This window comes from Protobothrops mucrosquamatus, unplaced genomic scaffold (assembly GCF_001527695.2).
Source record: "Protobothrops mucrosquamatus isolate PMUCROS unplaced genomic scaffold, P.Mucros_1.0 scaffold_286, whole genome shotgun sequence".
NCBI classification, from domain to species: domain Eukaryota; kingdom Metazoa; phylum Chordata; class Lepidosauria; order Squamata; family Viperidae; genus Protobothrops; species Protobothrops mucrosquamatus.
Window position 1 is genome coordinate 309100 of NW_015386362.1, and position 26979 is coordinate 336078.

The 26979-nt window shown below is 45.5% G+C and overlaps 3 protein-coding genes across 3 annotated transcripts in view; 1 reads left to right on the top strand and 2 right to left on the bottom strand.

Annotated features, from left to right (window-relative positions):
- ATP1B4 (ATPase Na+/K+ transporting family member beta 4) overlaps window positions 1–1675 on the bottom strand; it is a 15809-nt gene extending 14134 nt beyond the window's left edge. The window contains exons 1-2 of the mRNA XM_029287290.1: window positions 1583–1675; window positions 1438–1473 (exon numbers count right to left, since the gene is read on the bottom strand). Of these exons, the coding sequence (XP_029143123.1) occupies window positions 1438–1471 (34 nt within the window). The 5' untranslated portion in view covers window positions 1472–1473; window positions 1583–1675. The remainder of the gene's footprint in view (window positions 1–1437; window positions 1474–1582) is intronic.
- Window positions 1676–4176: 2501 nt separating this feature from the next.
- Window positions 4177–16882, top strand: TMEM255A (transmembrane protein 255A). The gene is made up of 9 exons (XM_015831902.1): window positions 4177–4234; window positions 5487–5629; window positions 6612–6674; window positions 10514–10603; window positions 10869–10931; window positions 12781–12869; window positions 13655–13817; window positions 15345–15485; window positions 16576–16882. The coding sequence occupies exons 1-9, from the start codon at window positions 4177–4179 to the stop codon at window positions 16735–16737; spliced, it is 972 nt and encodes a 323-aa protein (XP_015687388.1). The 3' UTR covers window positions 16738–16882.
- Window positions 16883–22825: 5943 nt separating this feature from the next.
- Window positions 22826–24867, bottom strand: ZBTB33 (zinc finger and BTB domain containing 33). Its single transcript, XM_015831903.1, has one exon. The coding sequence runs from the start codon at window positions 24863–24865 to the stop codon at window positions 22826–22828; it is 2040 nt and encodes a 679-aa protein (XP_015687389.1). The 5' UTR covers window positions 24866–24867.
- Window positions 24868–26979: the final 2112 nt, after the last annotated feature.

Genomic DNA, 26979 nt, shown 5'->3' on the forward strand with positions numbered 1-26979 from the left:
GGGATCTTTGGAAGCTCCAGAGGTGCCTTTCGCAGCCATGGCTTTGTCACAACGAAACAAAAAACCCCCAAAATATAGAAGGGGGGATAGAATTAGTATAAGAAGCCAGCTCCAGAGTTAAAGAACTAAACCACTTCCCACTAGGTCTACCGGCTCCAGAACGTTCAGCCAAGCTTCCTCTTGAACATCATCCAGCCTCGCTCATAGAAAGCAGATCCAGGAGCCTGCAGGGGACAGCGGGGGGGGGGGAACCCCCAAAACTGACAGTTGAAACTTGGGGGCTTCTTTGCTGCCAGTGCCAGGTGACAACTGTTGCTCTTTCAACGTTGCCCAGGAGGAGAAATGTGTTGGCCAGCCGTCAAGAAACGGATTGCTTTCCTCTGGCAATTGACGTCATACAACTCGATGTTGAATAAGAGTTCGGGGGTCTTTCCATCCAAGACCTTTTGAGGTACGCTAAGGAATCTGCTGGAGAAGGAGAAGAAGCTCTCCTAACAAAATGGACCCAAATTGATTCTGTCTACGGAAGCCCAAGATCAGTTTTTAGACCGTTATAACACTATTGGGCTTGAACGGAGAGCGAAGGCTGTATGAGCCAACGTGTTCCTGTCAGTCATGGGGCGGGTGGAGGGGACCGTGGAGACTTTGTTTGATTGCTCTTGAAAGTTCAGGGAGTCAGTTTTGGCTATATTTATCCCTCTGTGCTCATTCAAGCTGAGCGGCTGGGATTCTGCAGGGTCAGTTTCCCAGCCGTCTAACGTTCCACCAATCATCTGAAGAACCTCAAAGGAGAGACAAGGGGCCCATGGCAGTTGGGTGCTCTGGTTGGGTTCCTAGTGGCACAAAAATGTGCCCTGGCTCCCAGTTTGGGGGTCTCAAAAGCCGAGGCGTTCATCTCAGCATCTCATCTTGCTTTGGCTCTTTTCACAACAGCGCAACTAGCAGCAGTTCTCCAAGCCAAGCTGTAAGACCAAGGATGTCCAACCTTGGCAATCTGTGGATTTCAACTCCCAGAATTCGCCAGCTAAACGTGCTTGTTTCGGAATGGAATGGAATGGAATGGAATGGAATGGAATAGAATAGAATAGAATAGAATTTATTTTGCTGACTTCCAGCTGGGGCCTCCACTGCCCACCCTCCCTTTCTCCCTTGTCTGCTGCAAATATGATTTATCTATTTTTCCTACCCACCCATAGCCCCCCCCCCATTAGAAGCAGGACATTCTACAGATCATCTCCAATGAATTGTGCACCCCCCCCCCTCCCTACAGAAAGAGGCCACATTGGAAAAAGAAGTAACACTCTTGACATAGCCAGATAGATGTGTTTTCCAAAGCATTTTCTATTTTTGGCTCTGGATGATCAGGTTACACTGACTAGATAGATGTCTGGTCTTTTTTCTCCCCCTCTTTTTAAATTATCTTCTGCCCCCNGGGATCTTTGGAAGCTCCAGAGGTGCCTTTCGCAGCCATGGCTTTGTCACAACGAAACAAAAAACCCCCAAAATATAGAAGGGGGGATAGAATTAGTATAAGAAGCCAGCTCCAGAGTTAAAGAACTAAACCACTTCCCACTAGGTCTACCGGCTCCAGAACGTTCAGCCAAGCTTCCTCTTGAACATCATCCAGCCTCACTCATAGAAAGCAGATCCAGGAGCCTGCAGGGGACAGCGGGGGGGGGGGAAACCCCCCAAACTGACAGTTGAAACTTGGGGGCTTCTTTGCTGCCAGTGCCAGGTGACAACTGTTGCTCTTTCAACGTTGCCCAGGAGGAGAAATGTGTTGGCCAGCCGTCAAGAAACGGATTGCTTTCCTCTGGCAATTGACGTCATACAACTCAATGTTGAATAAGAGTTCGGGGGTCTTTCCATCCAAGACCTTTTGAGGTACGCTAAGGAATCTGCTGGAGAAGGAGAAGAAGCTCTCCTAACAAAATGGACCCAAATTGATTCTGTCTACGGAAGCCTGAGATCAGTTTTTAGACCGTTATAACACTATTGGGCTTGAACGGAGAGCGAAGGCTGTATGAGCCAACGTGTTCCTGTCAGTCATGGGGCGGGCGGAGGGGACCGTGGAGACTTTGTTTGATTGCTCTTGAAAGTTCAGAGAGTCAGTTTTGGCTATATTTATCCCTCTGTGCTCATTCAAGCTGAGCGGCTGGGATTCTGCAGGGTCAGTTTCCCAGCCGTCTAACGTTCCACCAATCATCTGAAGAACCTCAAAGGAGAGACAAGGGGCCCACGGCAGTTGGGTGCTCTGGTTGGGTTCCTAGTGGCACAAAATGTGCCCTGGCTCCCAGTTTGGGGGTCTCAAAAGCCGAGGCGTTCATCTCAGCATCTCATCTTGCTTTGGCTCTTTTCACAACAGCGCAACTAGCAGCAGTTCTCCAAGCCAAGCTGTAAGACCAAGGATGTCCAACCTTGGCAATCTGTGGATTTCAACTCCCAGAATTCGCCAGCTAAACGTGCTTGTTTCAGAATGGAATGGAATGGAATGGAATAGAATGGAATAGAATAGAATAGAATTTATTTTGCTGACTTCCAGCTGGGGCCTCCACTGCCCACCCTCCCTTTCTCCCTTGTCTACTGCAAATATGATTTATCTATTTTTCCTACCCACCCATAGCCCCCCCCAATTAGAAGCAGGACATTCTACAGATCATCTCCAATGAATTGTGCACCCCCCCTCCCTACAGAAAGAGGCCACATTGGAAAAAGAAGTAACACTCTTGACATAGCCAGATAGATGTGTTTTCCAAAGCATTTTCTATTTTTGGCTCTGGATGATCAGGTTACACTGACTAGATAGATGTCTGGTCTTTTTTCTCCCCCTCTTTTTAAATTATCTTCTGCCCCCTCCTGGCTACATCTGTCCCTCAAGGAAAAAGATTTAATCCCGGGAGAGATCGTGACTTCCCAGGAGTGACTTTTGATTTGACTTTTCTTTCAAAAGCTTCCTTGTGCCGTAAGACTTGCCAGAATGATCTGCTACATCCGGACTTTTTAAAATTCTGAATTCCCCATCTTTTAGATCTCAGTTCTGCATTCATGAGGAAGAATTCGTATCAAAGGCACAGCTACAATTTCAGATCTGCTTATTTCAAAGTTTACCAAGACAGTTCTAAAGCAATAGAGCTGTTTTATGAAAAAAAATGCTCTTTTTTTTTCTTATGGGTTTTATCCTGTTGAAGGCCTTTTTCCAACTATAACTATTGCAATAAATTTCCTTTTTGCTTACATTATTGACCTTTTCCTTGTTTATGAAGAATTTTGTGTATTCCTTTGCTTGTTTTGCAAAGACTTTCAGGATTCTGCTTTTCTAATTCATTCCTCCTCTTCAAATTAACTTAAGCCAGACCTTGACCAACAATCCGTAAGTCATATTGCCGAAGCTAAATGCTTTTTATATTTCTTTGCATTAAACCCGGCCATTTATCCCAAAATACGGCTGAAGAACCCATTTATTGCGAACCCCAACCCTTTTCGAAATTAAAAGACAGTGAGATAAATCTGTCCTAAGATATTCCTAGCACAGGAAGCAGCCAAAGTATGCGATCACAAATGTCTTATTAATGAAGGGCTGGTCTGTCGCTTGCAAGGCAGGCCAATACAGAAAAGCAGGTCGAGGATCTATCCAACCGAACGTGCGATCTTCCATTGGCTGAACGGAGAGTTTCATCAATGAAACGTGGCACTGATGCATCTCAGAGCCCATTTTAATCTATGCTCGTTGCCTTTTTGGGAATTTGAGCTGCTGCGCCTGCATTTTGCGTTCAAGGCGCAATTTTCGCCCTTGGGAAGGTGTTTTTTTTCATCCACCCACTCAGCCCTCCCTGGCTTTGCATCTTTCAGCGTTGCAGGGGCAGAATCCAAAAGAAGCGGTCCCCTTTCCGAGCCCCCCACCCCACCCTGGATCGAGGCGCAGGGCTCTTCCACGGTGGGAATCCGGCGCATCTCAACCCCGCGAGGATCGGCGCAACAGCTGGGACCCCTCCCCTCCTCGCCTCTGGGCGCGCAGCTGCCTCCGCCAGGCTCTCTCTCTCCCCCCCCCCCGCCTTGCGCAAGCGCCACCAGCCGCCGGCTCCGACCGGGAGCGCTGCGGGAGGATGCTCCGCGCCCGGTAGCTGTGCGCCTTGCGGCTCCGCAGGCCGGGGGCGCAGGAGGCGCACCGCCAGCGCCATGCGCCAGGCCTTGGCTCCGCCGCGCTCCAGTGCCATCCCGCTCTCCACCTCGGCCGGTGAGTGGGGTCGCTGAGCGGTCTCAAGACGGGGAGCAGAAGGGCGGCCGGGCAGGAGGACGGGGCGAGCCCCGCGGACTCTTTCCAACGAGCCGAGCGCGCCCGGGCGCCGTGCGTAATTGGAGAGGGCCGGCTGGGCGCAGCCTGGGGAGGAGTCCCTCGGCCAGCTGGAGAGGTTGGGGTGATGGTTGCAAGGCCAGGGGGAGCTGAGAGGCCCGGTTCAGCCTCTCTCCCCTTTCCCTTCCTTGCCCCCCCCTCCACCCACATATTTCCAAGAGACCTGCTTCCCATCCCCTGCTCCAAATAGGGAGAGGGTTAGATCTCTGGACTTGGAGCAGCCAGCCTGAGCTTGAAGGGGTTTCCCTGGAGGAAAGAGTTCCCAAGGTGCAGCAGACCTCTTGCAAAGCAAAGCGGGGGGGGCGGAGAGAGAGGAGAGAAAATGCTGGGGGCAACCCCCCTATGTGCCCCTTGAAGCTTTCCTAGGAAATTCAGGATAGGAGTAACAAAAAGATAAGAGGCGGGGGGGGAGGGGAGAGAAGCTAGCCACTCAAATTGAAAGCGCCTGATAAAAGGTGACACCCCCTCTTCAGAAATAGGGTTCTTCCCTTTCCTCCCAGTAATTAGGATCCAGTTAGTTAAACATGATCTCTGCTTCCTTGTCTGCCTTTGAAATAGGAATCCATAGTTGGCCATCGTCATTCTTGTGTTCAGATAATTTATGGTTGTCACTTGGTCCCTTTGGTTTTCCACTTCCCTGTTCTGAGGTTTCATCATGGGAAGAAGCTAACCCGGTTGGCCACGTTGTGGGTTGGTGACCTGTGTGCTCAGCATTCACCTTCTAGAGAAAGTCATCTCAAACTCCTACTTTGTGGGAGTGTGAATGAAGATTCAGTTAGTGTGGGAAGATGTTCCTCCAAACTGTCTGAGAAGTGAATTTCCCTAGGCCTCCCCTAAAACATTTGAAATGTTGTCAAAGGAGGGGGGGGAAAGCCAAGAACGTAAGAACGTCCAACTGCTTTTTGGAAAAGCACCTTTAGCTCATAAATTCATGCTTCGGAACATATTACACGTCCGTACACATTGTTATTATCTGTTCAACCTCCTGGATGATTGAGAATCTCCATCGATGTTCGGAAAAGTTCTTTTATGGCTCTCTCAGTGAACGTAGGAGATGGAAGTGGCCTCCTGGTGGACTAGTAGTTGACAGATTAGGCCCATCCTTTTATTGTTATCCCTCTGTGTATCTCTCTAGGGTCTTTCAGCAGAAGGAAGCGAAATTCCCTCTATGTCACCGTGACTCTCCTTATCGTCTCGCTCCTAATTCTGACCGTGGGCCTTGCTGCAACCACACGTACGCAAAATGTGACTGTTGGGGGTTACTACCCAGGAGCTATTGTAAGTAGCGGATTCCTGGACAGAACGAAAAACCTGGACTCTTGCCTTGGAACTCTTATAAGCATTAATGATGGTTTAAGATGGGAGGAACAAAGATGTTAACATGGTGCCCTGAATAGCAAAGTTTCAGGCAGAGAAAATTGCCGGGTTGATGTAAAGTCCAAAGCATTTCCTCCATCTTTTTCTAAGCATGAACAATCTTAACGTAAAGTCAGGAAGGCAGTGATTGATGTTTTAGAACAGGCCAAGAACAAAGAAATGAAATAAGGGGAAGAGATTTACTAAACAGGTAGTCCTCGACTTACGACCACGATTGAGCCCAAAATTTCTGTCGCTAAGTGAGACAGATGTTAAGTGAACTAATCCCCCCTTTACGACTTTTCTTGCCACAGTTGTTAAGTGGATCACTGCAGGTGTTCAATTAGTAACACAGTTGTAAAACGAATCTGACTTCCCCGTTGACTTTGCTTAGTCAAAAAGTTGCAAAGTGACCCCGGGACACTGCGACCGTCATAAATACGAGTTAGTTGCCAAGCGGTCTGAATTTTGATCACGTGACCATGGCGATGGCTGCAGTGGTCCTAAGTGTGAAAAACGGTCACAGGTCACTTTTTTCAATGCCGTTGTAACTTTGAAAGGTCACTAAATGAACTGTTGTGAGTTGAGGACTACCTATATACATACTTAGCTCTTTGCTTCCCCATAATTCTTGACCCCCATTTTTTTTTCCTAAGACCCACTCAACTGGGTCAGTCTTAACTGACCAGGAGAAAACTAGCAAGGTCAAATCTTTGTAATTATTGTATTGTATATTGCCTGATCCGCCCACGTTCCCGTATATGCTGGGATAAAAATATTGAAATATTGGTTCGCGTGAGTTTATCCTCCTCCTTCCTACTCTGTTTCCAAATTCGACTGTGCATAAAAAATCATTTGACTTCCAGACCAGATTGTAAAACATTTTAAATCCTTTTCCTTTCAGTTGGGCTTTGGGTCATTTCTTGGCATTATCGGATCCAATTTAATCGAAAATAAAAGGCAAATGGTAAGTTGATCTACTGGCGAAGTTACTTTTGGGTCCATGTATTATTAGAGGGCTTTTTTACATCATTTTCTTTCTCTTCCCTTGCTCCCGAAGCAGACATTTCTGCCTTGTAGTTCTTTCTTTCTTTTTTATCGCTTAACTTGATGAGCAGGAAGTTCAGTAGCGTGGAGAGAAGCTTCCCCCCCCTTAATCAAGGGAATTTATAACTCAGTGGTAGACATCTGCCACAAGCCAGGATTACAGCTTGATCCTCTTGAAAAAGGAGAATCGTGACCCACCTGACCGTCTCAGTACTGAATTGTGCATTGAGGGAAGGTCCTGAAATAATCCAGCCTTCACACGAACTTTGGCACAGCTAGCATGGCTCAAGATTTCAGCCTCAACTCACTGTTTACTCCTGTTCCTGCAGAACCCAGAAGGTGGCTTGGGCTAGGAGTAGCAGGCTTTACAGTTAAGCAGGAAGTAAAATTGGGTTACAACCCCTCCTTGTTCCATCAGAATTCTCATTTCCATTGACCAGTGATCTCAAACTGATCCTCTTCCCTCCCTTCTCTTTCCTTTTTTAAAAAACTCTTGTTAAACAGAGACTTGGATGTTAGCCCGATGAAGGCGCTATGCCGTATTATAGACTTGTGGGTTAAAACTGCATTCTATATAGAGCAACCCAGAAGAAAATTAGGAGCGTTCAAATCAGTTAATTAATTAGCATTCATGACTTCCCAGAATCAGAACAGAGCTGGAAGGGACCTTGGAGGTCTTCTAGTCCAGCCCCCTGCTCAAGTAGGAGAGCCATTTTAGACAAGTGGCTGTCCGGTCTCTTCTTAGAAACCTCGAGTGATGAAGCACCCACAACTTCTGAAGGCAGGCCGTTCCACTGGTTAATCGTCCTGCCTCTTAGGAAGTTTCTCCTTAATTCCAAGCTCTTCCAACTATTTTTTTATTTCTCCTCTATAAGCGGAAGGTGGACCTTCATGGCTGAGATCAACCATTGCCAAATATTTCAAACCTGACCTGCCTAGTGAAGCCTATTTTTGAAGGGATGTTCTTACGAAGAATGCTGCCTGGTTCCTGGTAGAGGAGGAGATGAGTCAGAGAGTTATCCTAAACCTTTAGAGGACTGTCCACTTAATATCTTTGCTTGGAATTGAATAGAAAGTCAAACTCAGACTACTGGAGAAAGGATTGGGTTGGGAATTAAAAGATATATGTATATGTGGAGGCTGAATTAGTTGGCTCCTTGGTCTAATCCAGCCACAAGACTTTTTTTGCCCAGAGGTCCTTCCCAACCTTACTTGGAGATAGATTGCATTCAAAGCATGACTTCTGCCACTAATATTCATAGGAAATGCTACTAAATCAGACACCTGTTAACTCAGATGGACAACAGTTTTCTGGTTTCTTAAACAGAGATCTTTCTACCACTTGATTGACTCAACTGGAGGATGAGGAAGTTGAACCTGACTCTTGTGCCATGCACGGTGCTTCCTCTATTTTATTTTATTTTTATTTATTAAATGTATTGGCCCGCCCACCTTACCACAGGGTAACTCCGTTTCTTCCTAACCTCGTCAAAATGTCTGGGTAGCAACAATCCCTAAAGATTGCCCCATTTTGGTGACTAAAGACATAGCAACTGTATTTTTATGCCATGCAGCATTTTGTTGGTTTTTAACTTTATACTTTGGCATGGGAGTGTAGGTTTTGATCTAACGTGGACAAGCTCAGCCTATTTGATAAATAAGGTGGTATTATATAAACCCAGGAAATGAGTCCCTTCAATAGCCAGGCTAGGAGTGCTCAAGAAATCTTTCAAGAGAATTCATCCAGATGATCGGCAAGGCACTGGATGCTCTGTCTTCCCTGGGGGTTGAGGGTTGGGCTCTTCATCTGAAGACGAGACATTCTGGCAACCCATTGACATCCCAGATCTTGGGATCGATTTTATCTGAAGAAGACCGATCTCTTCACTCAACTGGAACCGTCTAGCCCAGAGGTCTCCAACCTTTTGGGCACCAGGGACCGGTTCCGTGGAGAGAGTTTTTTCCATGGACCGGAGGGGGCGTGGTTTTGTGTGCTGCCTGCATCCTGCAGATGGGGCTTTGCTTGTTTGTGTGACCTGGTTGCTGGCATGCCGCGGCCCGGTATCGGTCCACGGACCGGGGTTTGGGGAACCCTGGTCTAGCCATTTCCCATGGCTGTTCTCCCTGGTGCACTTTAGGAAAGGGGGGGTGCAGATAGGTCTTTAATTATCGGCTCATCAAGTCAAGGGCTGTTTCTATGGATTGACCTCTTTCTGATCAGCCAAATCCTCAATCCATCCACTGCCTTCCACCAGAAGGAAGGGTCTAGATTAGAATCTGGATTACGTCATCAACTGCCGTGAACCAAGAGAGGCTCCCTGTATTTTTACTCAGAGGGAACGGTTAAGAGCAGATCCGGGTCACCTGGATAGACTTCATCTTTGGGCTTCATTTGAATGGCTGAAGCTCCTTTGGGGGAGCCTCCCCTGGAGCTGAAAAAGGGAGCACCGGGGGGGAAGGAGCACCCCCAAATGATGATGTGGCTTTCTTTTGCCCTCTCCGGACTGTCTCAGACAGTACTATGGGATAATATCGTGATATCTAAGGAACCGCCATGAAACCATGAACCCCGTCAACAGATTTCTCTTCCTGCCTCTCTTTTCCCTTTGTGATTGTGATTCTGAGCTGGTGTTCAATACTGTGGTCCACCTGCTTTCACGGGGAAAAAAGGGAAAATATAAATGGAAATAGAAGTACCTTGGGGTAGACCATCAGGTGATAGTAAGACAGGTGGAACAGCAGTTGTCCAGGAGGCCAATGAGGTGTGGCCAGGCAGCCAGGTTCTCTAAGTGACCAGTTGACCAGGAAGTGATGTTGGGATGAACAAATCTCTATTGTTCTGTTCCGTGTTGCATTCTCAGCTGCTCTTCCAGGATTCTACTCCTTTGTGTTCTGTCTCCGTGTCTCCGAACAGGTGGGATACCATCACCAAGGAAAGTAGGAACCATGGTAGTGGGAAGGTCTCGTTGTGGAGCCCTTCAAATTGTCAGTAGATACTTCCTTGTGGGAAACTAATTACCTTTTCACACAAATGATAAGAGACCGTAGGCAAGCAAGACACGAAGTCCACGTCCTTGAGAACTTCAGAAGATAGGTAGGATGAGAAAAAGCCAACATTAAGACAAGCCAAAAACCTTCCACTAGAAAGATATGGCCAACAGTGGTATTTAAGAGAATGCTAGATTTAATAACAGAAGAATTGAGGTGTTTTATATCCATGAGCAATCCAGGGAATGTCTGTTTGGGGGCCCATTTGATCCATGTTGAAGACCCCACTGTTATTACCATCTTTAGATGATTGAAGGTCCTTCATATTGCGGTCATTTACACCAGTCTGTTCTCCAAGCAGCTAGATCCAGTCTTTTTTTTCCTCAAGGCTGGCTGACATTGCTGGCCCCCCGGGGAGAGGGTCTCCCCCAACCCCATCCTCCCAGTTAATCCTTTTTGTGTGTTGGGGATGTGTGCGTGTGTGTGTGCGCGCGCGCACGTGTGCACGATGCAGGGGACCGAGTCAAAAATCTTTGGCAGGCTTTGCATGTAGCCCCCCACCCCGGAAAGTTGCTGCATCCCAGAATAGGTTAAGCATTAAAATACATGCTTTGCCCTCCATACGTGTAAACAGAGCTTCTGGGGAACGCTGGCGGGGTCTTAAAATAGCTCTCGGCAGGTGCCAGGAGGCAGAAGGGCTGCCCTGCCTGAGGTGACGTGCCAGCTGTTTTGCAACTGGTTTCTCCTTGTGTTCCCTCCCGTCCTCCACAGCTGGTCGCCTCCATCGTATTCATCAGTTTTGGGGTCATTGCCGCCTTCTGCTGCGCGATTGTGGACGGCGTGTTTGCTGCCAGGCACATCGTGAGTACAGATCTAGAGGGGTTGGGTGGGAAATGGACAAACACCCTAACCCTTGCCTGCCTGAATTTGAGTACAGGCAAACCTTAATTTACAACAGTTATAGTTGCAAGTCATTTTCATCAGTGCTGTTGAAACTTCAAATAGTCACTAAACAAACGGTTGTAACTGGAGGACTCCCTGTATTTGTCTCTGCTTCTGATTTTAAAATGTGGCTGTTTTGAACTGTTTTAAAATTGGGGTTGGGGGGGGACTTTTCTTTTTACAGGACCTGAGGCCACTTTATGCAGGACGCTGCCACTACTATGCCAAAAGCACCACCCAGCCCAAAGTAAGTCAGATCTCCACCCTGCCCTGTCCACCCCACCCCAAAACCAATTCTTCCTTTTCTCCCCGCTTTAGAAACGTAGCTGTGTGATTTTATTCTCTTCTGTCAGCTACAGGCTGGAGGAACCAAATGCTCTTCCCAGGCGTCACATTTTTTTTATCACAAATGGTTTGGATTTCCAGCGAGAAAAGCTCAACATGTTGTTTTTCTGCATGCTGCGGGCAGGGCTAAAGTTAAATTTCCTTGCCGCGTTCCACATCAAGGTTCCCTTTGCAGCAAAAAAAGAAAAATGATGCCACACTAGAAAAGGAATGTCCCAGAGCTGCTTTTTCAAGAGGCAACTGGACTCCCTTTGTTTTTTTCTTTGAACACGTTTCGCTTCTCATCCAAGAAGCTTCCTCAGCTCTGACTGGATGGTGGGGAAATGAGAGGATTTATATTCCTTGCAGACGGCTGGTCATTTGCCTTCTTTTAGAGAGTCATTGAGGGCCCTTGGAGGTTTGTCTGTGTCCTCAGGGTCACCTGAGTGGTGCAAATGGGTGTGGAACTTTCTAGGACAGTGGTTCTCAACCTTTTTAATGCCGCGACCCCAACCGGTCGTAAGTCGAGGACTAAACCGGTCGTAAGTTGAGGACTACCCAACCGGTCGTAAGTCAAGGACTTTCCCTGCCTGGGAGCGCCGCACATGCGTGGTTCTGCCCCCTGCGCCGGCCGAGGTGTAGCTGGCAAGCGGCAGAGACGGAGCAGGCCGACCACCAGCTGGCCCAGCCCAAGGGAGGTAAGGCACCCGCCGGAAAAGGGGAAAAAAAATGGCGGACAAAAAAAATGGCAGACAAAAAAAATGGCGGACAGCCTTGCTTGGTGACCCCCATGAAATGGTCTATCGACCCCAAATGGGGTCCCGACCCACAGGTTGAGAACCACTGTTCTAGGAACTACTGAAAGGACCGTGTTGTGGAGCTGTGCTTTCTACAGGATGTTTTCTGCCCAGTGTCCCTTCACTGTTGACCACAGGCACAGGCTGTTGGGGACGAGTTTGTGTTGTCTGCGTCTCAAACTGAAGCGCAGGCGGACACGGACAAACCTCTAAGTGGCCTCAACGACTCTACAGGTATGCAATTTTTTTTTACTTAGTCTTTAAGAAATGTAAAAGTGTTGAGATGGGAAAAATGGATTTAAACCTTTAAATGTAATTATCTGTTGAGAAACACTTAACCAGCGAGAATACTTTGAACTTTATGGGAGAAACAAATCTAAATAAGGACTGTAACAGGATATAAGATGAGGCAACCAGAATGTTTAGGTAGAAAAATATTATATTGATGTGATCCTTATTTCTAGGAATACTGGGGGGAAATCATATATGTAACTGTTATTTATCAAAATAATAAGAACTGTATTATTTCAAGGTTTGCAAAGAAGACATTTTGGGAAAAGGGGGAAATCATCTAAATGTACTATGTGGATTATGGATTATAGAAACCAATTTTCTTTATAAATGTAAACCCAGCAAACACACTGTTTACCAACTATTAAGTGATTTATGTTTTTAAAAAACCAATAAAATATATGGGGGGGGAAGGGAATGCAAATGACCAGCCGTCTGCAAGGAGTATAAATCCTTCCATTCCCCACCATCCAGTCAGAGCTGAAGAAGCTTCTTGGATGAGAAGCGAAAGGTCTTCAAAGGAAAAACAAGAGAGTCCAGTTGCCTCTTGAAAAAGCAACTTTGGGGACAACCAGGACCTGGAGGACTGAGAATCTCCATAGGCATCTAGAAAAGGGATCCTCCCAGTGTCCTTGTGAAGATACCCCCAAAAAAGCCCACTCAGTGCTTTTTTCTTTCCCGCAGACCATTTGCCACCAGCATCCCCGGAGTTCTTGCGTCCCAAAGATCAAAACCAACACCTGCTTCTGTTGTGACTTGTACCACTGCGGAAGGTGAGTAGGGCAGACCGTGCTGCTAACACCACATGGTCAAGCCCAGACAGTTTTGCAATCCCTGAGGAAGGAAAGATGTTTTTTAAATTGGGTTTCATGCCGGACCATCCATAAGGATTTGGCTACTCCCCGGCTGGTCGCTGCTTGACCTTGCAGATCTGGTTTTGGTGGCCGAAGTACATATCAAGCCACCAAATGCCAGGTCCACAAGCAAACCTGGTTTGTTTTGATAGATGATGCCCCCCCAATAGGCAATTGGGCATCTACTTTCCCAATCTTAACATGTAGTTCTCTGGATAGATTATATTGAGAATAAATATGGAACTAAAAAGTTTCATTTGGTTTTTGAGTAAATTTTAGATTGTTAATGTAGTTTATTTTTTTTTAAATTAGTAATAATAATGTTTAATATGTTTGTTTAGAAGAGAGCTAAAGGATGTTATAGAATTGTTAACTTAAGGGTGATATAATTTAAGACAGAGTATAATTATTGTATTGTTAACCCTGTGTGTGGCTCTGGGAAGTCGGGGGGTGGGGGAGGGTGGATTTTGGGGAGGAGAGGAGTTATACTGTAAAACTTTTAAAAATTTTCAATAAAAAAAACAACAACATGTAGTTCTCGAGTTACGACCATGATGGAGCCTTTCCCTCCCGGTTGTAACTCGGGTCACCACGTGACAGATCTGATTTTACAGGGGTTTTTTTTTAACCCTGTTTTTTTAAACCTATAAGGCTGTGAGGTTTAGCTTTGATCCCGTTGAGAACGTTCGCTTCTTCCTGTCCAGCAGGATGGAGATTTCCGGCGGCTATTATGAATTTATCGATGTCAGCAGTTGCCAGGATATCATCCATCTCTACCAATTGCTGTGGTCTGCAACAGTATTGAATATCTTGGGTTTGGTTCTAGGCATCATCACAGCGGCCGTCCTGGGTGGTTTTAAAGATATGGTAAGTCCGAAAACTGGTAAGAAGCTCGGCCATTTCAGAGGCTGTTGGACAAACGAGCAACAGATTGAACTGAGTTGACAATGTGGGTTTAGACATCTCAGTGGCTGAGTCTGCACAACAGATAGACCAGGGCTAGGCAACTTGGCTCTTTTGTGACTCGTGGACTTCAACTCCCAGAATTCCTGAGCCAGCCATGCTGAGGAGAGGTTGCTATGCTGGCTCAGGAATTCTGGGAGTTGAAGTCCACGAGTCATAAAAGAGCCAAGGTTGCCTACCCCTGAGATAGACGAACTCAAACAATCCTGGAACGAAGGAGAGACTTCCAAACAGTGAGGATAATTAACCAGTGGAACAGCTTGCCACCAGAAGTTGTAGGTGCTTCATCACTGGAGGTTTTTAAGAAGAGACTGGACAGCCACCTGTCTGAAATGCTATAAGGTCTCCTGATTGAACAGGGGGCTGGACTAGAAGACCTCCAAGGTCCCTTCCAGCTCTATTCTGATTGATTGATTGAAACCATGGCATGGCTTTGTATATAGATACTCCCCCACTGACGAATACAGTTGAGCCCCAAATTTCTGAGGCTAAGGAAGGCCGTTCTTAAGCGAGTTGTGCCTCATTTTACGACTTTTTTTGCCAGAGTGGCTAAGCCAAGTTTTTAAGTGAATCATTCTCTAAACCCAGTTAGTCATTGCTTCCTTCCAGCTCTCCAGCCTAACCTACCATCCTGGGATTTTCTGAGTCCACACCCTAATCAAATCTGGGTTTAGCTCTCCGCTGGATCGGCCAGATGCTGCCAGCCGATCTGAGAAACAGCCCTTTCACTGTAATGGGAGGATTCACTTTGGCTGTGAGCCCACCATGATGTATTTCTGGGCAGGCTTCCCTCGAACAAAGAGGGCACGCCAAGACAATGGAAGTGAAGTCTGAGGGAAAGCCTTTTAGTCTGAATGCCATTAAGAGCGCGTCTCCCTCTCCTTGCCTCCCCCCCCTGCACAAATTGTAGATAAATTTCACAGAACGCGAAATAGAATAAGACCAAATCGTCCTCTCTCTACACCAGGAGGGGGGTCTTCAAACCTGGCCCTTTTATGACTTGTGGACTTCAACTCCCAGTGCCTGGCTGAGGAATTCTGGGAGTTGAAGTCTACAAGTCATAAAAGGGCTACGTTTGAAGACCCCCTGCCCTGTGCCATTTCAGACAAATAGTTTAAAGATTAATTTTTTAAAAAAAAAATGTAAAACATTGCAAAATTATTTTAAAAAATGGAGAATTCCAAGATGGGGAGACTAGGAGTGGTTAATAGAGGCAGGGAGGGGGGTCTCATGGGGGTCGACCAGCCCCATGGCTGTGTGGGCCCATGTGTCTCCCCACACAGGGCTAAGCAGACAGGTTTTGATCCCTTTGTGGTAGGCCAAGAGATTGGGGCTTTCTTAATCCCTGGAGGGAGATTTTCCACCAAGTAGTATGGTCGGATTAATCATCCTCAAAGCCATATAATTTTTTCTGCTCTTCCTTCTTTTCAGGTGCCCGCTCATCCTACACTTACCTGCCCGGTTGAAAACCCACGGCCAGCTGTGTCCTATTACTCACGACCCCAGGTGACCTCGTACAACACCTATCACAGCACGCCTCACTTGCCGCCGTATTCAGCGTACGACTTCCAGGTACGTTGGGTAACTTTGGTCTTCCCTCCGCCGAGAACTCTTTTTGTACAGATAGTCCTCGTTTTGCAATCATGTATCGTATCGACCACTTGAAGTTGCAACAGCCCTGGAAAAAAGCCACCTACGGCCATTTTTCACACGACCGTTGCCGCATCCCCGTGGGTCACGTGATCAACATTCAGAGGCTTGGCAACTGACATGTACTTGTGACGGTTGCAGTGGCCCCCGGTGGGTCACGTGATCCCTTTTTGCGACCTTTGGACAAGAGGAAGTTGTGTTAGATATGTCTTGCCACCTTGAGTTCTTGTAAAATAATAAAGGCAGGATATAAATATGCAAATAAACAAAAGAAAAAATTAAGCTTGCTTCTTGGCTGGATCCAGGTGAAAATGTAGTTGGTCAGTCTGTACCGCACAACAATGGGGGGGGGGTGTCCCAGCTACTGAGGGCTCGGGGCCCAAAGCAGCTCCTTATAATCTGGAGTGAAACTGCTTAAGGTCCTAGTCTCCAAAAAAGGCATTTCAATATCTGAAAGAATTAGAATTGGAGAATAGAATAGAATAGAATAGAATAGAATAGAATAGAATAGAAATAGAAATAGAAATAGAAATAGAAATAGAAATAGAAATAGAAATAGAAATAGAATAGAGTAGAAATAGAAATAGAGTAGAGTAGAGTAGAGTAGAGTAGAGTAGAGTAGAGTAGAGTAGAGTAGAGTAGAGTAGAATAATAGAATAGAATAGAATAGAATAGAATAGATTGTCGAATAGAGTAGAAATAGAAATAGAATAGAATAGAGTAGAATAATAGAATAGAATAGAATAGAAATAGAATAGAATAGAATAGAATAGAATAGAATAGAATAGAATAGAATAGAATAGAATAGAATAGAATAGAATTCTTTATTGGCCAATTGTGATTGGACACACAAGGAATTTGTCTCCTGTGCATAAGCTCTCAGTGTACATATAAATGGTATAAGGTTTCCTGCTTGAGCAAGGGGTTGGACTAGAAGACTTCCAAGGTCCTTCTATCTCTGTTACTCTGTTTCTCTCTCTCTCTCTCTCTCTCTCTTCTGTTCCCCTTGTAGCATTCCAGCCTCTTTACAACGTCCAGCCCATCTGGCCTGCCGGAGGATCCGCTCTCGTTACCACCCTCACCGAGCTTGATCTGGTCCCCAACTGGTGCTCCACCTCGTTACTCCCCACCGTATTTTCCACCTTCTGAAAAGCCGCCGCCTTATTCGCTGTGAAAACTGAGTAGAAGGGGAGAGAGGACGCAGCCCCTTGAACTACCTACCTGCCAATCTTTTGTACCGGAAGAAGCAAACTGGCACGTTGGACCTTTCCTCAGTTTCCTTTCTGTAGTGGGAGCCTTGCGTCCCTCACTCCTGAGCAGGGCTCTCTCTCCAAACTTGGACACTTTAAGACATGTGGACTTCAACCATCCTGGCTGGCTGAGGCATTCTGGGAGTTGAAGTCCACACGCCTTAACGTGGCCAAATTTGGAGACCCCCTGCTCTTGAGGGATGAAAAATGGACGTCTTGCCCTGGACCCTTGTTTGTTTTCTAAAGGACGGTGGGAGAGGCCCATTTTCAAAGAAGTTGCCTTCTTCTCATGCTCTCTTTGGGCGAATTGCTTGTTAAAGATTAGCCTTTGGCAATCTAAGATCTCTCTTCAGCTCTTCAGAAACTGCCCGATGGATGATGTGAGTTCATAAACGGGCTCCAGATAAGTCAGGATGGCAATTTCAACCCGTGCAATCAAAGCTTTCCCCCATTTTAGGCGAGTCGCAATGGACACACGAAAGGAGCAGAGCTTGGACTGACCGATGGTGGCTGCCAGCTTGATTTATTTCACCCGGATGAGCCTGTGAATTGGAATTTCTGCCGCTCCCTGATAGTTCTCCTACAAAGCCCATCCTTGTTCCTCACTAGAGATGATGGGAAGATCCGCCCTGCAGCCAAGCGACAAAATTCCTCTGCTTTTAAAGGAAGTACCGAAGAGTCGGAGTGCGTGAAATTAATTCTTTAATTAAGAAGTGGAGAGACAGCCGAAAGACAAATCTGCAAATGTGAAATTCACAAATCTGTTTGTGAATTTCAACGCTGCTCCATCCTGACACCCAGTGGTAGATTCATCAGCATTGTGCTGGAAAAAAGACCAGATTTCTTTGAAATAAGAGAAAAACTATCCCAGCGTTTCTCAAACCTTGCATCTTTTAAGATATGTGGACTTCAACTCCCAGAATTCCCCAGCCAATGGGGAAACTATATGCTACTAAAACTCTTCTGCTCATCACTGTTAACTGGGTGAAACTGTGCCTCGTAGGGCAATAGTTTTTGAACCAAGGTACCTCAAATAGGCTAATTTACAGAATGTGTCCAAAATCCAGGACCCCATAACTCCTTTAGGGAATGAAATTTGGGGGAAGTGTGGCTGTTTCAGTGCTACTGATTGCTGCGGTGCTGTAGGGCTGCTGCTGCAGTCATGTGATGTTCATTTTCAATGTTCCGTGACAGTTTCCCAGGCAGTCTTGCAATCCCTTCACCACCTAGCAGAAGCCTGGTACGAAAAAAGAGAATTAGTCTCTTCAACAGCTATGGCCGTTACAATCTAAATTTGGTTTTTCTTTAAAAAAAAAGAAGACTTGGAACAGGTGCCTCTTTTATATGTGTGTGTGAGTGTGCATGGGCACACCCAGAAACTTAGCATGAATAAATGAATATTTCTAATGCTTTGCCTGCTTTGCACATTCAGTTTACTTGCTGCACAGAGAACAGAGGTGCTTTGCTGAAAATTTAGAAGCACAAATTGTGATGGGGGGGGGGAAATCCCGCACCTGAAGAGCAGGATGTTTTATATATAGCATTTCTGGGTTAAGCTGCGCTAAAAACAGTTTGACAGGAGCCGTGACTCAATCTCGAGGCCATGCAAGATATGTCCGTGATTCATGAAGGCTACAAATAAACCACCCTTTCTTGTAAGACCTGCCCATGGTAGCTTCATGCATGTGCCACTTCCCAAACTCCCCATCTTCTCGAATTTGAAAACCCAAGATGTTTTAATTTTAACCGACGTGCCCCCAACTGGTGGCAAGTTAAGAAGGCAGGTTCCTGAATCTTTTGAGGCTACCTCAAGTTGACTCTTGAACATCATTGCAAACTCAACGTACGGGTAGTCCTTGACCCTGTGACTATAATGAAGCCTCTCCATTATGGACATATGTATGTTGCAACAGCTGTAAAACGGATTGGACTGGAAGCAAATTTGCAGGGGTGAATTGAGCGCTGCGGATTGTTAAGCAAACGGATGGTTCGCCGTGGGGGAAGTTTTGCCGGAAATGAAAGTTGCCAGTTTTCGGCCAAGCCATCATGAACTATAGTCACATGACTATGGGTTCCTGCAGACGGCTATGAATGTCATCTGAAGCTTGGTCACGTGACTGCCGAGGAAGTCTGACCGTCGCCACTTCAAATCTGGTCCTAAGTCCCATTTATTGGATGGATTGTTAACTTCGGTGGCTAAGCAACCAGTTGTAAGTCGAAGATTTAACCTGGTGCCTCGACTTACAGCCACCATGGAGCTAAACATGTATGTTGCTAAGCGAGACAGTTGCGCGAGTTTGGCCACGTTTTACGACCTGTCTTGCCACAGTTGTGAAGTAAATCACTGCAGTTGTTAGCAATACGGTTGTGAAGTGAATACGGCTTCCCCCATGGACTTTGCTTGTTAGAGGGTTGCAAAAGGGGATCACGTGACCTCGGGAAGCTGAAACCGTCATAAGTACATGCCAGTTGCCAACCGTCTTGAATTTTGATCACCTGACGGTGGGAGATGCTGCAATGGTTGTGTGAAAACAGTTGTAAGTCGCTTTTTTCAGTGGCCTTGTAACTTTGAACGGTCACTAAATGAGCTGTCGTAAGTGGAGGACTACTTTATACATAAACGACCAGTGAGCAGATTGGGTGAGGATCCTAGCCACATACCTCGACCAGCACAGTTGACTAAGCAATGATGCCTTTCAGTTTAGCCGGCAGGTCTGTGCAAAAAAGGACAACAGATTTGATTCCAAATGACAGGGATGCTTTTGTTGTAAAAAGAAAAAGAGAAGAGAGAAAAAAAAGAAAATGTTTGCACCGCAGCAGAATTGAAAGTGTTTATTTATTTTTTTGCCATACAAAGCTCTAAGAACTAAAGGTCAAGTATTGGTTAATGAAAAGCAGAACACAAATTCCCAAAAAGGTATGTTAAGGAAAAGGCTGTACAACTATATACATTACAGTACTGTATTGATAAAATTAAAAATAACAACAATAATAATACCGCTCTGTAAAAATTGTCGTGAAATAAACCACCGCTCCTTTTTGCATCTTTCGTTTTGCTAATAAGTGATACGGTTCGATATAGGAAATAAATTAAGCAGAGTACTGATTTTTCTTATGATTCTCATCACCATATACAGGAATGCACAAACACGCATTTGGCGCAAAGCAACCCTTGAGAAGGAGTCAAGCTCTCTTTCTCGCTCTCCTGCCCACAACGTACGAATTTATAACTCAGAAGTATCTGCGCAAACCCTCCTCCCCCCAAGGTGGCAAAATCTTGGATTTATATAATCTTCAGGCAGGCACAGCCATCTGAATTCTCCCAGAGGCAAAATATCTGCTCTGCAGCAATCCAGCAAATGTGGACAGTGCTAATTTTTTTATCCTGTTTTGCTGCATGCAAGTTTTTAAATGGGGGAAACCTAAAATAAAAATAAAAATAGGGATTCTTGCAGAAGTGTCTCTGTTCAGGATGGGACATTTCTCAAATTGGTACATCCGAACTCAAGTGGAACGACTGAAATTGAGTATCATTACTTCCAAGTAAGAGTTGCTTGGAATAATTTAACCTGCTGTTAGATTTCTGCTCGGGGCTTTACTTCATATTAATCCCTTTAGCAAATGTGTTTTGTTTTGGGGTTGGTTTTTTTTGGAGGAAGCAAGGTTCCCCATTTAGTAATATGATTTAGATGTGTTCTTTCTGGAGCTGATGTCATGATCTTTACAAAACAAAAAGGGGGAAACTGAAAAAGGAGAAGGCATTTCTCGAATCAGTAACTGCCAGGTGCCTTAAGACAAAAAAAAGAAAACCGTAAATGGTGCCAATCAAAAAGGACCCAGCATATTTCCAACACCATAAAGCAAAAAAGGCTTTACAGCTACTTCATAAAAATCCTTAACTTTGGAAATGGTAACTTCCCTTCCTAAGACAACCAAAATACCTGAGACATGCAAAAGTTTTTCTAACAAGATAAGACAGCTTTGAATCCCCGTCTTTCAGTTTGCAAATAAAGAAAAAACAAAACACTTTTTACAGGCACTGATTTAATTACTGGTTATCGGGATTTCCTGGGGTAGCACGTTCAAGCTGAAAGTTTTGACTATGACATACAGCAACATAGTGGGTTTTACTCAGCGCTGCAGGCAGCTGAAGGAAGGAAGAGTTTCGTTTAGTTTATAAAATGCTATGGACACCAGGGTCTCCTGAATATGACAAACATACTGGACGCCGACTAATAGGGTATTTTTTTTTTAATAAAAAGTCCCAGAAAATTATTCATTTAAATAGGCAACGCCAATTTTAAAGTATCATTTCCATATATTTTTTTTAAAAAAAGAAACCTATCCATAATCAAACGTAGTCTCACTCTACAGAAAAAAAACCCCAGCATACATAGTTAGTTCGCTTTCTCCCATTAACAGAAACGCGATTTGATCTTTTCATCATGATTTTCGTACATGATTTTTCTTTTGTTACTCCACAGCAACTTCACTTGCTGGCTGAAAACACAACATTAAAGGGGGGGAAAAAGAAACGACACAAAATTAAGGACTAGGAATGACTACTTGGGAATACAAAACAGAGACTTCAGAAAAGGGGAAAAGAAGAAGAAGAAGGAAAAAAAATAGCTAAAGTGATGACCGGAGATTTTCATGACAAACCACCAACTGCTAACTAGTTTTATTCATCACAGTTCTTTTCAATCTTCTATAACACCCACTCCAAATATTATAATTTACAAAAACAAAAAAAAGGCAAGAAGTTATTTGACAAAAAAAAACCAACAAGAAACTACATGGCTCTTGACCAGTTCTGTCGTTTGCTCCAATCCAGATCCTGCCTATCGCCGAGCACTGGAAAAATATATTCCCAATTTGCAATGAAAGAAAGCGTGACCACAAAAGGAAATTCAAACTACCACATCTAGCCCCCCCTCCCCCCAAAAAACCACCCCTTTTCTGTGTGGCTGCTGCAAAAACGAACTAACTAGGCTCTTTTTAGAAACTACCAACTCAGTTACAGAGCCAAAAGCGTCATTTCCTAAGGCTGCTTTGGTAGGAAGCTCCTGCGTTGTTCAGGGCAAAATCTACAAAATTAGATTTCTAATTTTTTACACCCCCCCCCCCAGGGAATAAGACAGGGGGAAAGTTAGGTTCGTTCCAAATGATCAACCTGTTTCTCCGTAGAAAAAAATCTGGCTGTCGTAATGACTTCCACCCACCCTATCGAGTCACAAAAGATGACATACAATGGTCCAGCCACTGAGTTATCTTAATCCCCCTGGATAAAAAGAACAAGTTATCCTTGGAGAATACGTCTCCCTTCTCTTTAAGGATGGCCCACATGCCTTACGAACAATTACAATGCTTATTCCAAAGCCAAGGCAAAATGGCTATGCCTCGTTTAACCGTAAGCCTGGTTTTGCGAGAACAAGCATGATTTGGACCCTCGCAATGTTCAATTGTAGGAACGCACTGATTTATATTTTAAAAAGGAAAAAAAAAAGTTTCCCCCCTCCCTCCCCTGCCCACATTAGCAAGAAAATCTAGCCAGGTTGCTGTTTCGTAGTCACAATGGAACCTTTTTCAGCATTAAAGTGCTAACATGAAAAAAAAAGAAGTGGTTCAAAGTATATATTCCTGTTATTCTACACCTAACGGGGAAAGTCTCAGAACGGTAACTTTTTAGATTTTTTTTGATCCATACTAATAAACACCGAACACCTAACTTCCTAAGCATCGTTTCCTGTATTCAAGTATCGTTTTATTTCCTGACCAATTTTTGTTCACGAGTTCAAAAGTTATACACATCATCTAATTTTAAAACACTACCGTATGCTAAAGGTCGAAGAAGCACATGGACGTGTTCCGTCGTATGAGATGCTCTCTAGATACCTTCCCAGCAGCCCTTTTTTAGAGAAGGGCTCTGCTTTTTATTAAAAATAATAATAATAATAAAAAATTTCCTCCCCCTTTGGATAACCAAACGAAACATTTCCATCCGCCACAGCTTCAGTAAGATTCTGGTATCACAAACTCAAATTCGGAGGTGCCGTCCGATGGGTTTTGTTTAAAGAGGCTTTCGTTTGCCTGCGGAACAAAGATGTCGTCCCAAGTCATTGGCTTCACGGGTTGGTTCGGGACCGGTTCCTGAGTGGTCTCTTTTGAAGGATTGCCGGGATAAACCAGGGCATTGTCACTGGCGACTGGGAGATTGTTGGAATTCCCCGAAATGTATGCGTAATTTCTGATCTGCAAAGACCGACACGGGTGCAGACGGTACAGCTTGGACTCGCCTGAAGGATCCTGGCTGTGAACAGATCGCAGATGGGTGGCCATCACCTGATAATTGATGAAACATTGCCCACAAGCCAAACACTGGTACCGCCGCTCACCGGTGTGATGGATCTCATGCTTAGTGCGGTATTCCGCCAGAGGGAAAACCTTCTCGCAGTAGCGACAGGGGTATTTCTTCTCCCAGGAGTGAACGTTGAAGTGTCTCCGCAAGCTGGTCAGGCAGACGTAGGATCTCCGACACACAATGCAGATGTAGTAGACTTTCCCATCCATGATCAGCTCGTAATGGTCGTCATGCTTGACTTTCAAGCGCTTGCGGTTAGTGGACTCGTGGCCTGAGGTGCGTGGGATGTTGTCCAGGTGGACTTCTCCATCAGCCTCGTTCTTCACCGGGATTACGATGTCATAGGTATCTTCGCCGATGTTTGCGTACACTTTGCAGCCGGTCGACAAGCTCTCGATTCCGGTGGCTTTATCTAACGTGATGGTCTTCTGCCCTTCCATGACGTGCTTTGGCCCAAGGTTGGGAGGAGCGTCCTTGAGGCCTCCGGAAAGAACGTCTGAGATTTGGATCTTGAATTCGTTGGGTTGGGAGATGGGTTCTGGTGGAAAGTTCACCACTTGCTTCTTCTGGGCTGCTGGGCTGTCGGCTGCAGCGGCCGGCTTCGGAGTCGTGGGCTGCTGAACCAAAGAACTGCTGCTTGCCGAACCCGGACTGGATAAACCCAGGATGTCGTCATCATCTTCCACATCTTCTACATCTTCCTCTTCTTCCTCGTCAATGACGTTGGTTTCCATGTCGGTTAAGGAATCATGGATGGATGGCTGCCGATTCTCTTCGGGAATCGGCAATACCTCTATTTCGTGCGATGAACCGACCCCTGGTGTGGCGCCAACTTGGGATGAATTGAGCACAAGGACCTTTGGAGTTGTGGACTGTGGAGCTGGGGGAGGAAGGGTATCAACTGGCTTTTGGTTTTCAGCCGGCCTGGGCAGAAGGGTAGACGAGTCAAGCCTTGGAGCTGCAGTTGCCACTGGTTGAGGGGCAGAATTACTGTTGATAGAGCTGGTCATCTCAGAAGAGGCGGTGGGATTCGGGCAAGGCGGGATCTGGGTTATGACTTTGGCCTCTACCGAACGGTCCTTGGCAGGTGCCAGCTCTGAGCAGAAAATGACGTCGTCGTCATCATCATCATCATCAGAATCACTAATGGTGATCTTGGCGGAGTCACACGACTCCCTGTAGAGAGAAAAGGATTCCGTAATGATGGGCTTCCCGAGTTTTATGTGTTGGGTCTCCGGTGGGGCTGGGGGCTTCTGCACTTTGGGGCCATTTGCCTCCAGGATGGGCAGCTCGGAAGTGCTGGCATCCGAAGACATGTTCTTCACCTGTTGCAGAGGAACACCCAGATCAGCCAGGAATTTGACCCCGAGCAACTCCCCCGATTTAATCAGTTCATCGAGCAAATCCGCTCGCACCCGGACAATTTTTGAGCTATAGATATAGTTGAGTATTTCGGCGAAAACCTCCCCCCTGATGAAGTTCAGCTCAACGACCTGTCCGGCCACTGCAAAGAGTTGGTGAAAATAAGTGCTCGAAGCCGAAAGGATATTCCGGTGGGCTCGGAATTTGCGGTCCTCCACGATAACGGTGACATCGCAGAAAAGTCCGAGGCCTCGCTGCTCATCCAGAGCTTTCAAAAGCATACCAGAGTACTGGTTGTCGGTAGCGGTTATGAGCTTCCTGGTCTCCATCCCTGGAACAAAGAAGCAGAATCAAAGTCCTTTCTACTCGGGAAAAGGTCATTTTGAACTAAAATAAAAAGCTTTGAACCCAGAACGTCAATGACTTAATGGATTTATTTGGCTGGGAATTTAACAAACTCTGACCATGGGTTTACCTACTCCAACTAAGGCATGATGTATTAAATCTTGGTTTATTGAATAAACTATCACTGGCTAGATTCGTGTTACCTGCTAAAGCAACACCAGCAGTCACATGATGGCCTAGCACAGCTGGCTCGGGAATTCTGGGAGTTGAAGTCCACGGGTCGTAGAGTTGCCCATCCCTGATTTAAGCTGATCAAAACTCACAAGTTTCTTAACCAGAACTAACATCTCAAAAATTTACTAAAAATACGTTTTGCAAACACTGAATGGCGCTCTCATTTTCCTGTTAGCCTGTCAGCCACATTGATACTAGAATATCAGTAAAACAAACTTAACACGATTGCAAGAATAAAGGCTGACTACTTTTTCCAACAGTGCATCAGGCAGTTGGTTCTAGATATTAATGATCCAAAATTTCATATTCCAGATTCAGAATAACGAATATTGGTATCACTGATTAATTTATAAATGTGGCAGACCATATAGGGGCTGGCCTCTTCCCGTACTGATAAAAAAAAACCATTTGTGCTTCAGTCAAAGTATGCCGATCTTTACTATCAAACATTTCCCCGCGTGACACACGACGGTCCTGTTGTAATTTTATTTACTGTGCAATAAGAAAGGAACTTGGCTGCTTATTGCCACTCTGGGATAAAAAAAAAGGCAAGCTTTTATTTAGCCCATTAAAAGTAGAGCTTGCTGATGGAGCTGAGAGAGGACCTAAAATGAGAAACGCAACTTGTGGAACCTGAAGATAATTTGACAAGCAAGGCAGGCATGATGAAACACATTCAAGGATTAACACATTCAAAAGGGAGGCTGGAAACAGGCTGTGTTTATTTCTTCACGGTTATTTCTCAACAGCTGCTAATGAACTTAGGGAATTTGGCCTCTGAGTCTCAGTTCTGGCTCTGCAAAATGCTGCAATACATTTGGATCTATGCCTTTCTCAACAAATGGAGCCAAGGGTCGTTTCTATTTAGAAGTTCAAGTTGTGGGCAGTTTGGACAACAATCCAGTTTTGCCTGTTGTTGTTTTTTTAAAAAAAGCACCTTTGAAACAACCAGATGGGACTAATTCTGCTTTATTGTAAAGCCACATTGACAGAATCTTACACGTCTGAAAGGATAATTCTCTCCGTGTCCTGTTTCCTTGACTGCCCAGAAACTAAGGGGGGAAGGGGGGGTGTCTCTCCTGAGCCTCTGATTCCACCCACTACCCAGCTACTGCTATGCTGTCTCTTATCTGATAGTTCCCTTGGAATAGGCCAAGTCTTCCAAGGTCATTCCCCATAGACCATTAGCTAATGCAATAGTTGGTGCCTCCTATTTCTGCTTCAGCTCCATTCAGGACCACAAAGCTTGAGAAATCATTTTTTTTTAATCATTTCAAGAGATTGCTCCTTGAAATGATTGACCCAGGCAGAGGAAATGTGCTTTTTAAGGGAGGAACCATCATGGCCGAAAAAGAAAATCACTTATCACGCTAAACCCTAGTTTGCTGAATGCACCACAAATCGCTGGATTTGTGTCTCGTGCTAAGTGAACCATCATCATTATTATTATTATTATTTAAATTTATATACCGCCCTATCTCCCTTACGGGACTCAGGGCGGTGAACAGGCGATAATAAAAATCACAATAAATATTAAATAAAAGGCCTGCTCTAAAATACCCCATATAAAAACCTTTACTAAAAACATAATTAAAACTACGCCAGGCCGGCCGCATGGAATAGATGGGTTTTCAAGGCTCGGCGGAAGAGGCGCAGGTCCGTAGTTGTATGTAGGTCGGGGGGTAGGTCATTCCAGAGGGCAGGAGCTGCCACAGAGAAGGCTCTCCCCCTGGGGGTCGCCAGCCGGCATTGTCTGGCCGACGGCACCCTAAGGAGGCCCTCTCTGTGGGAGCGGACTGGTCGAAGGGAGGTGTTTGGTAGGAGGCGGTCTTGCAAATACCTAGGTCCATTGCCATGGAGCGCT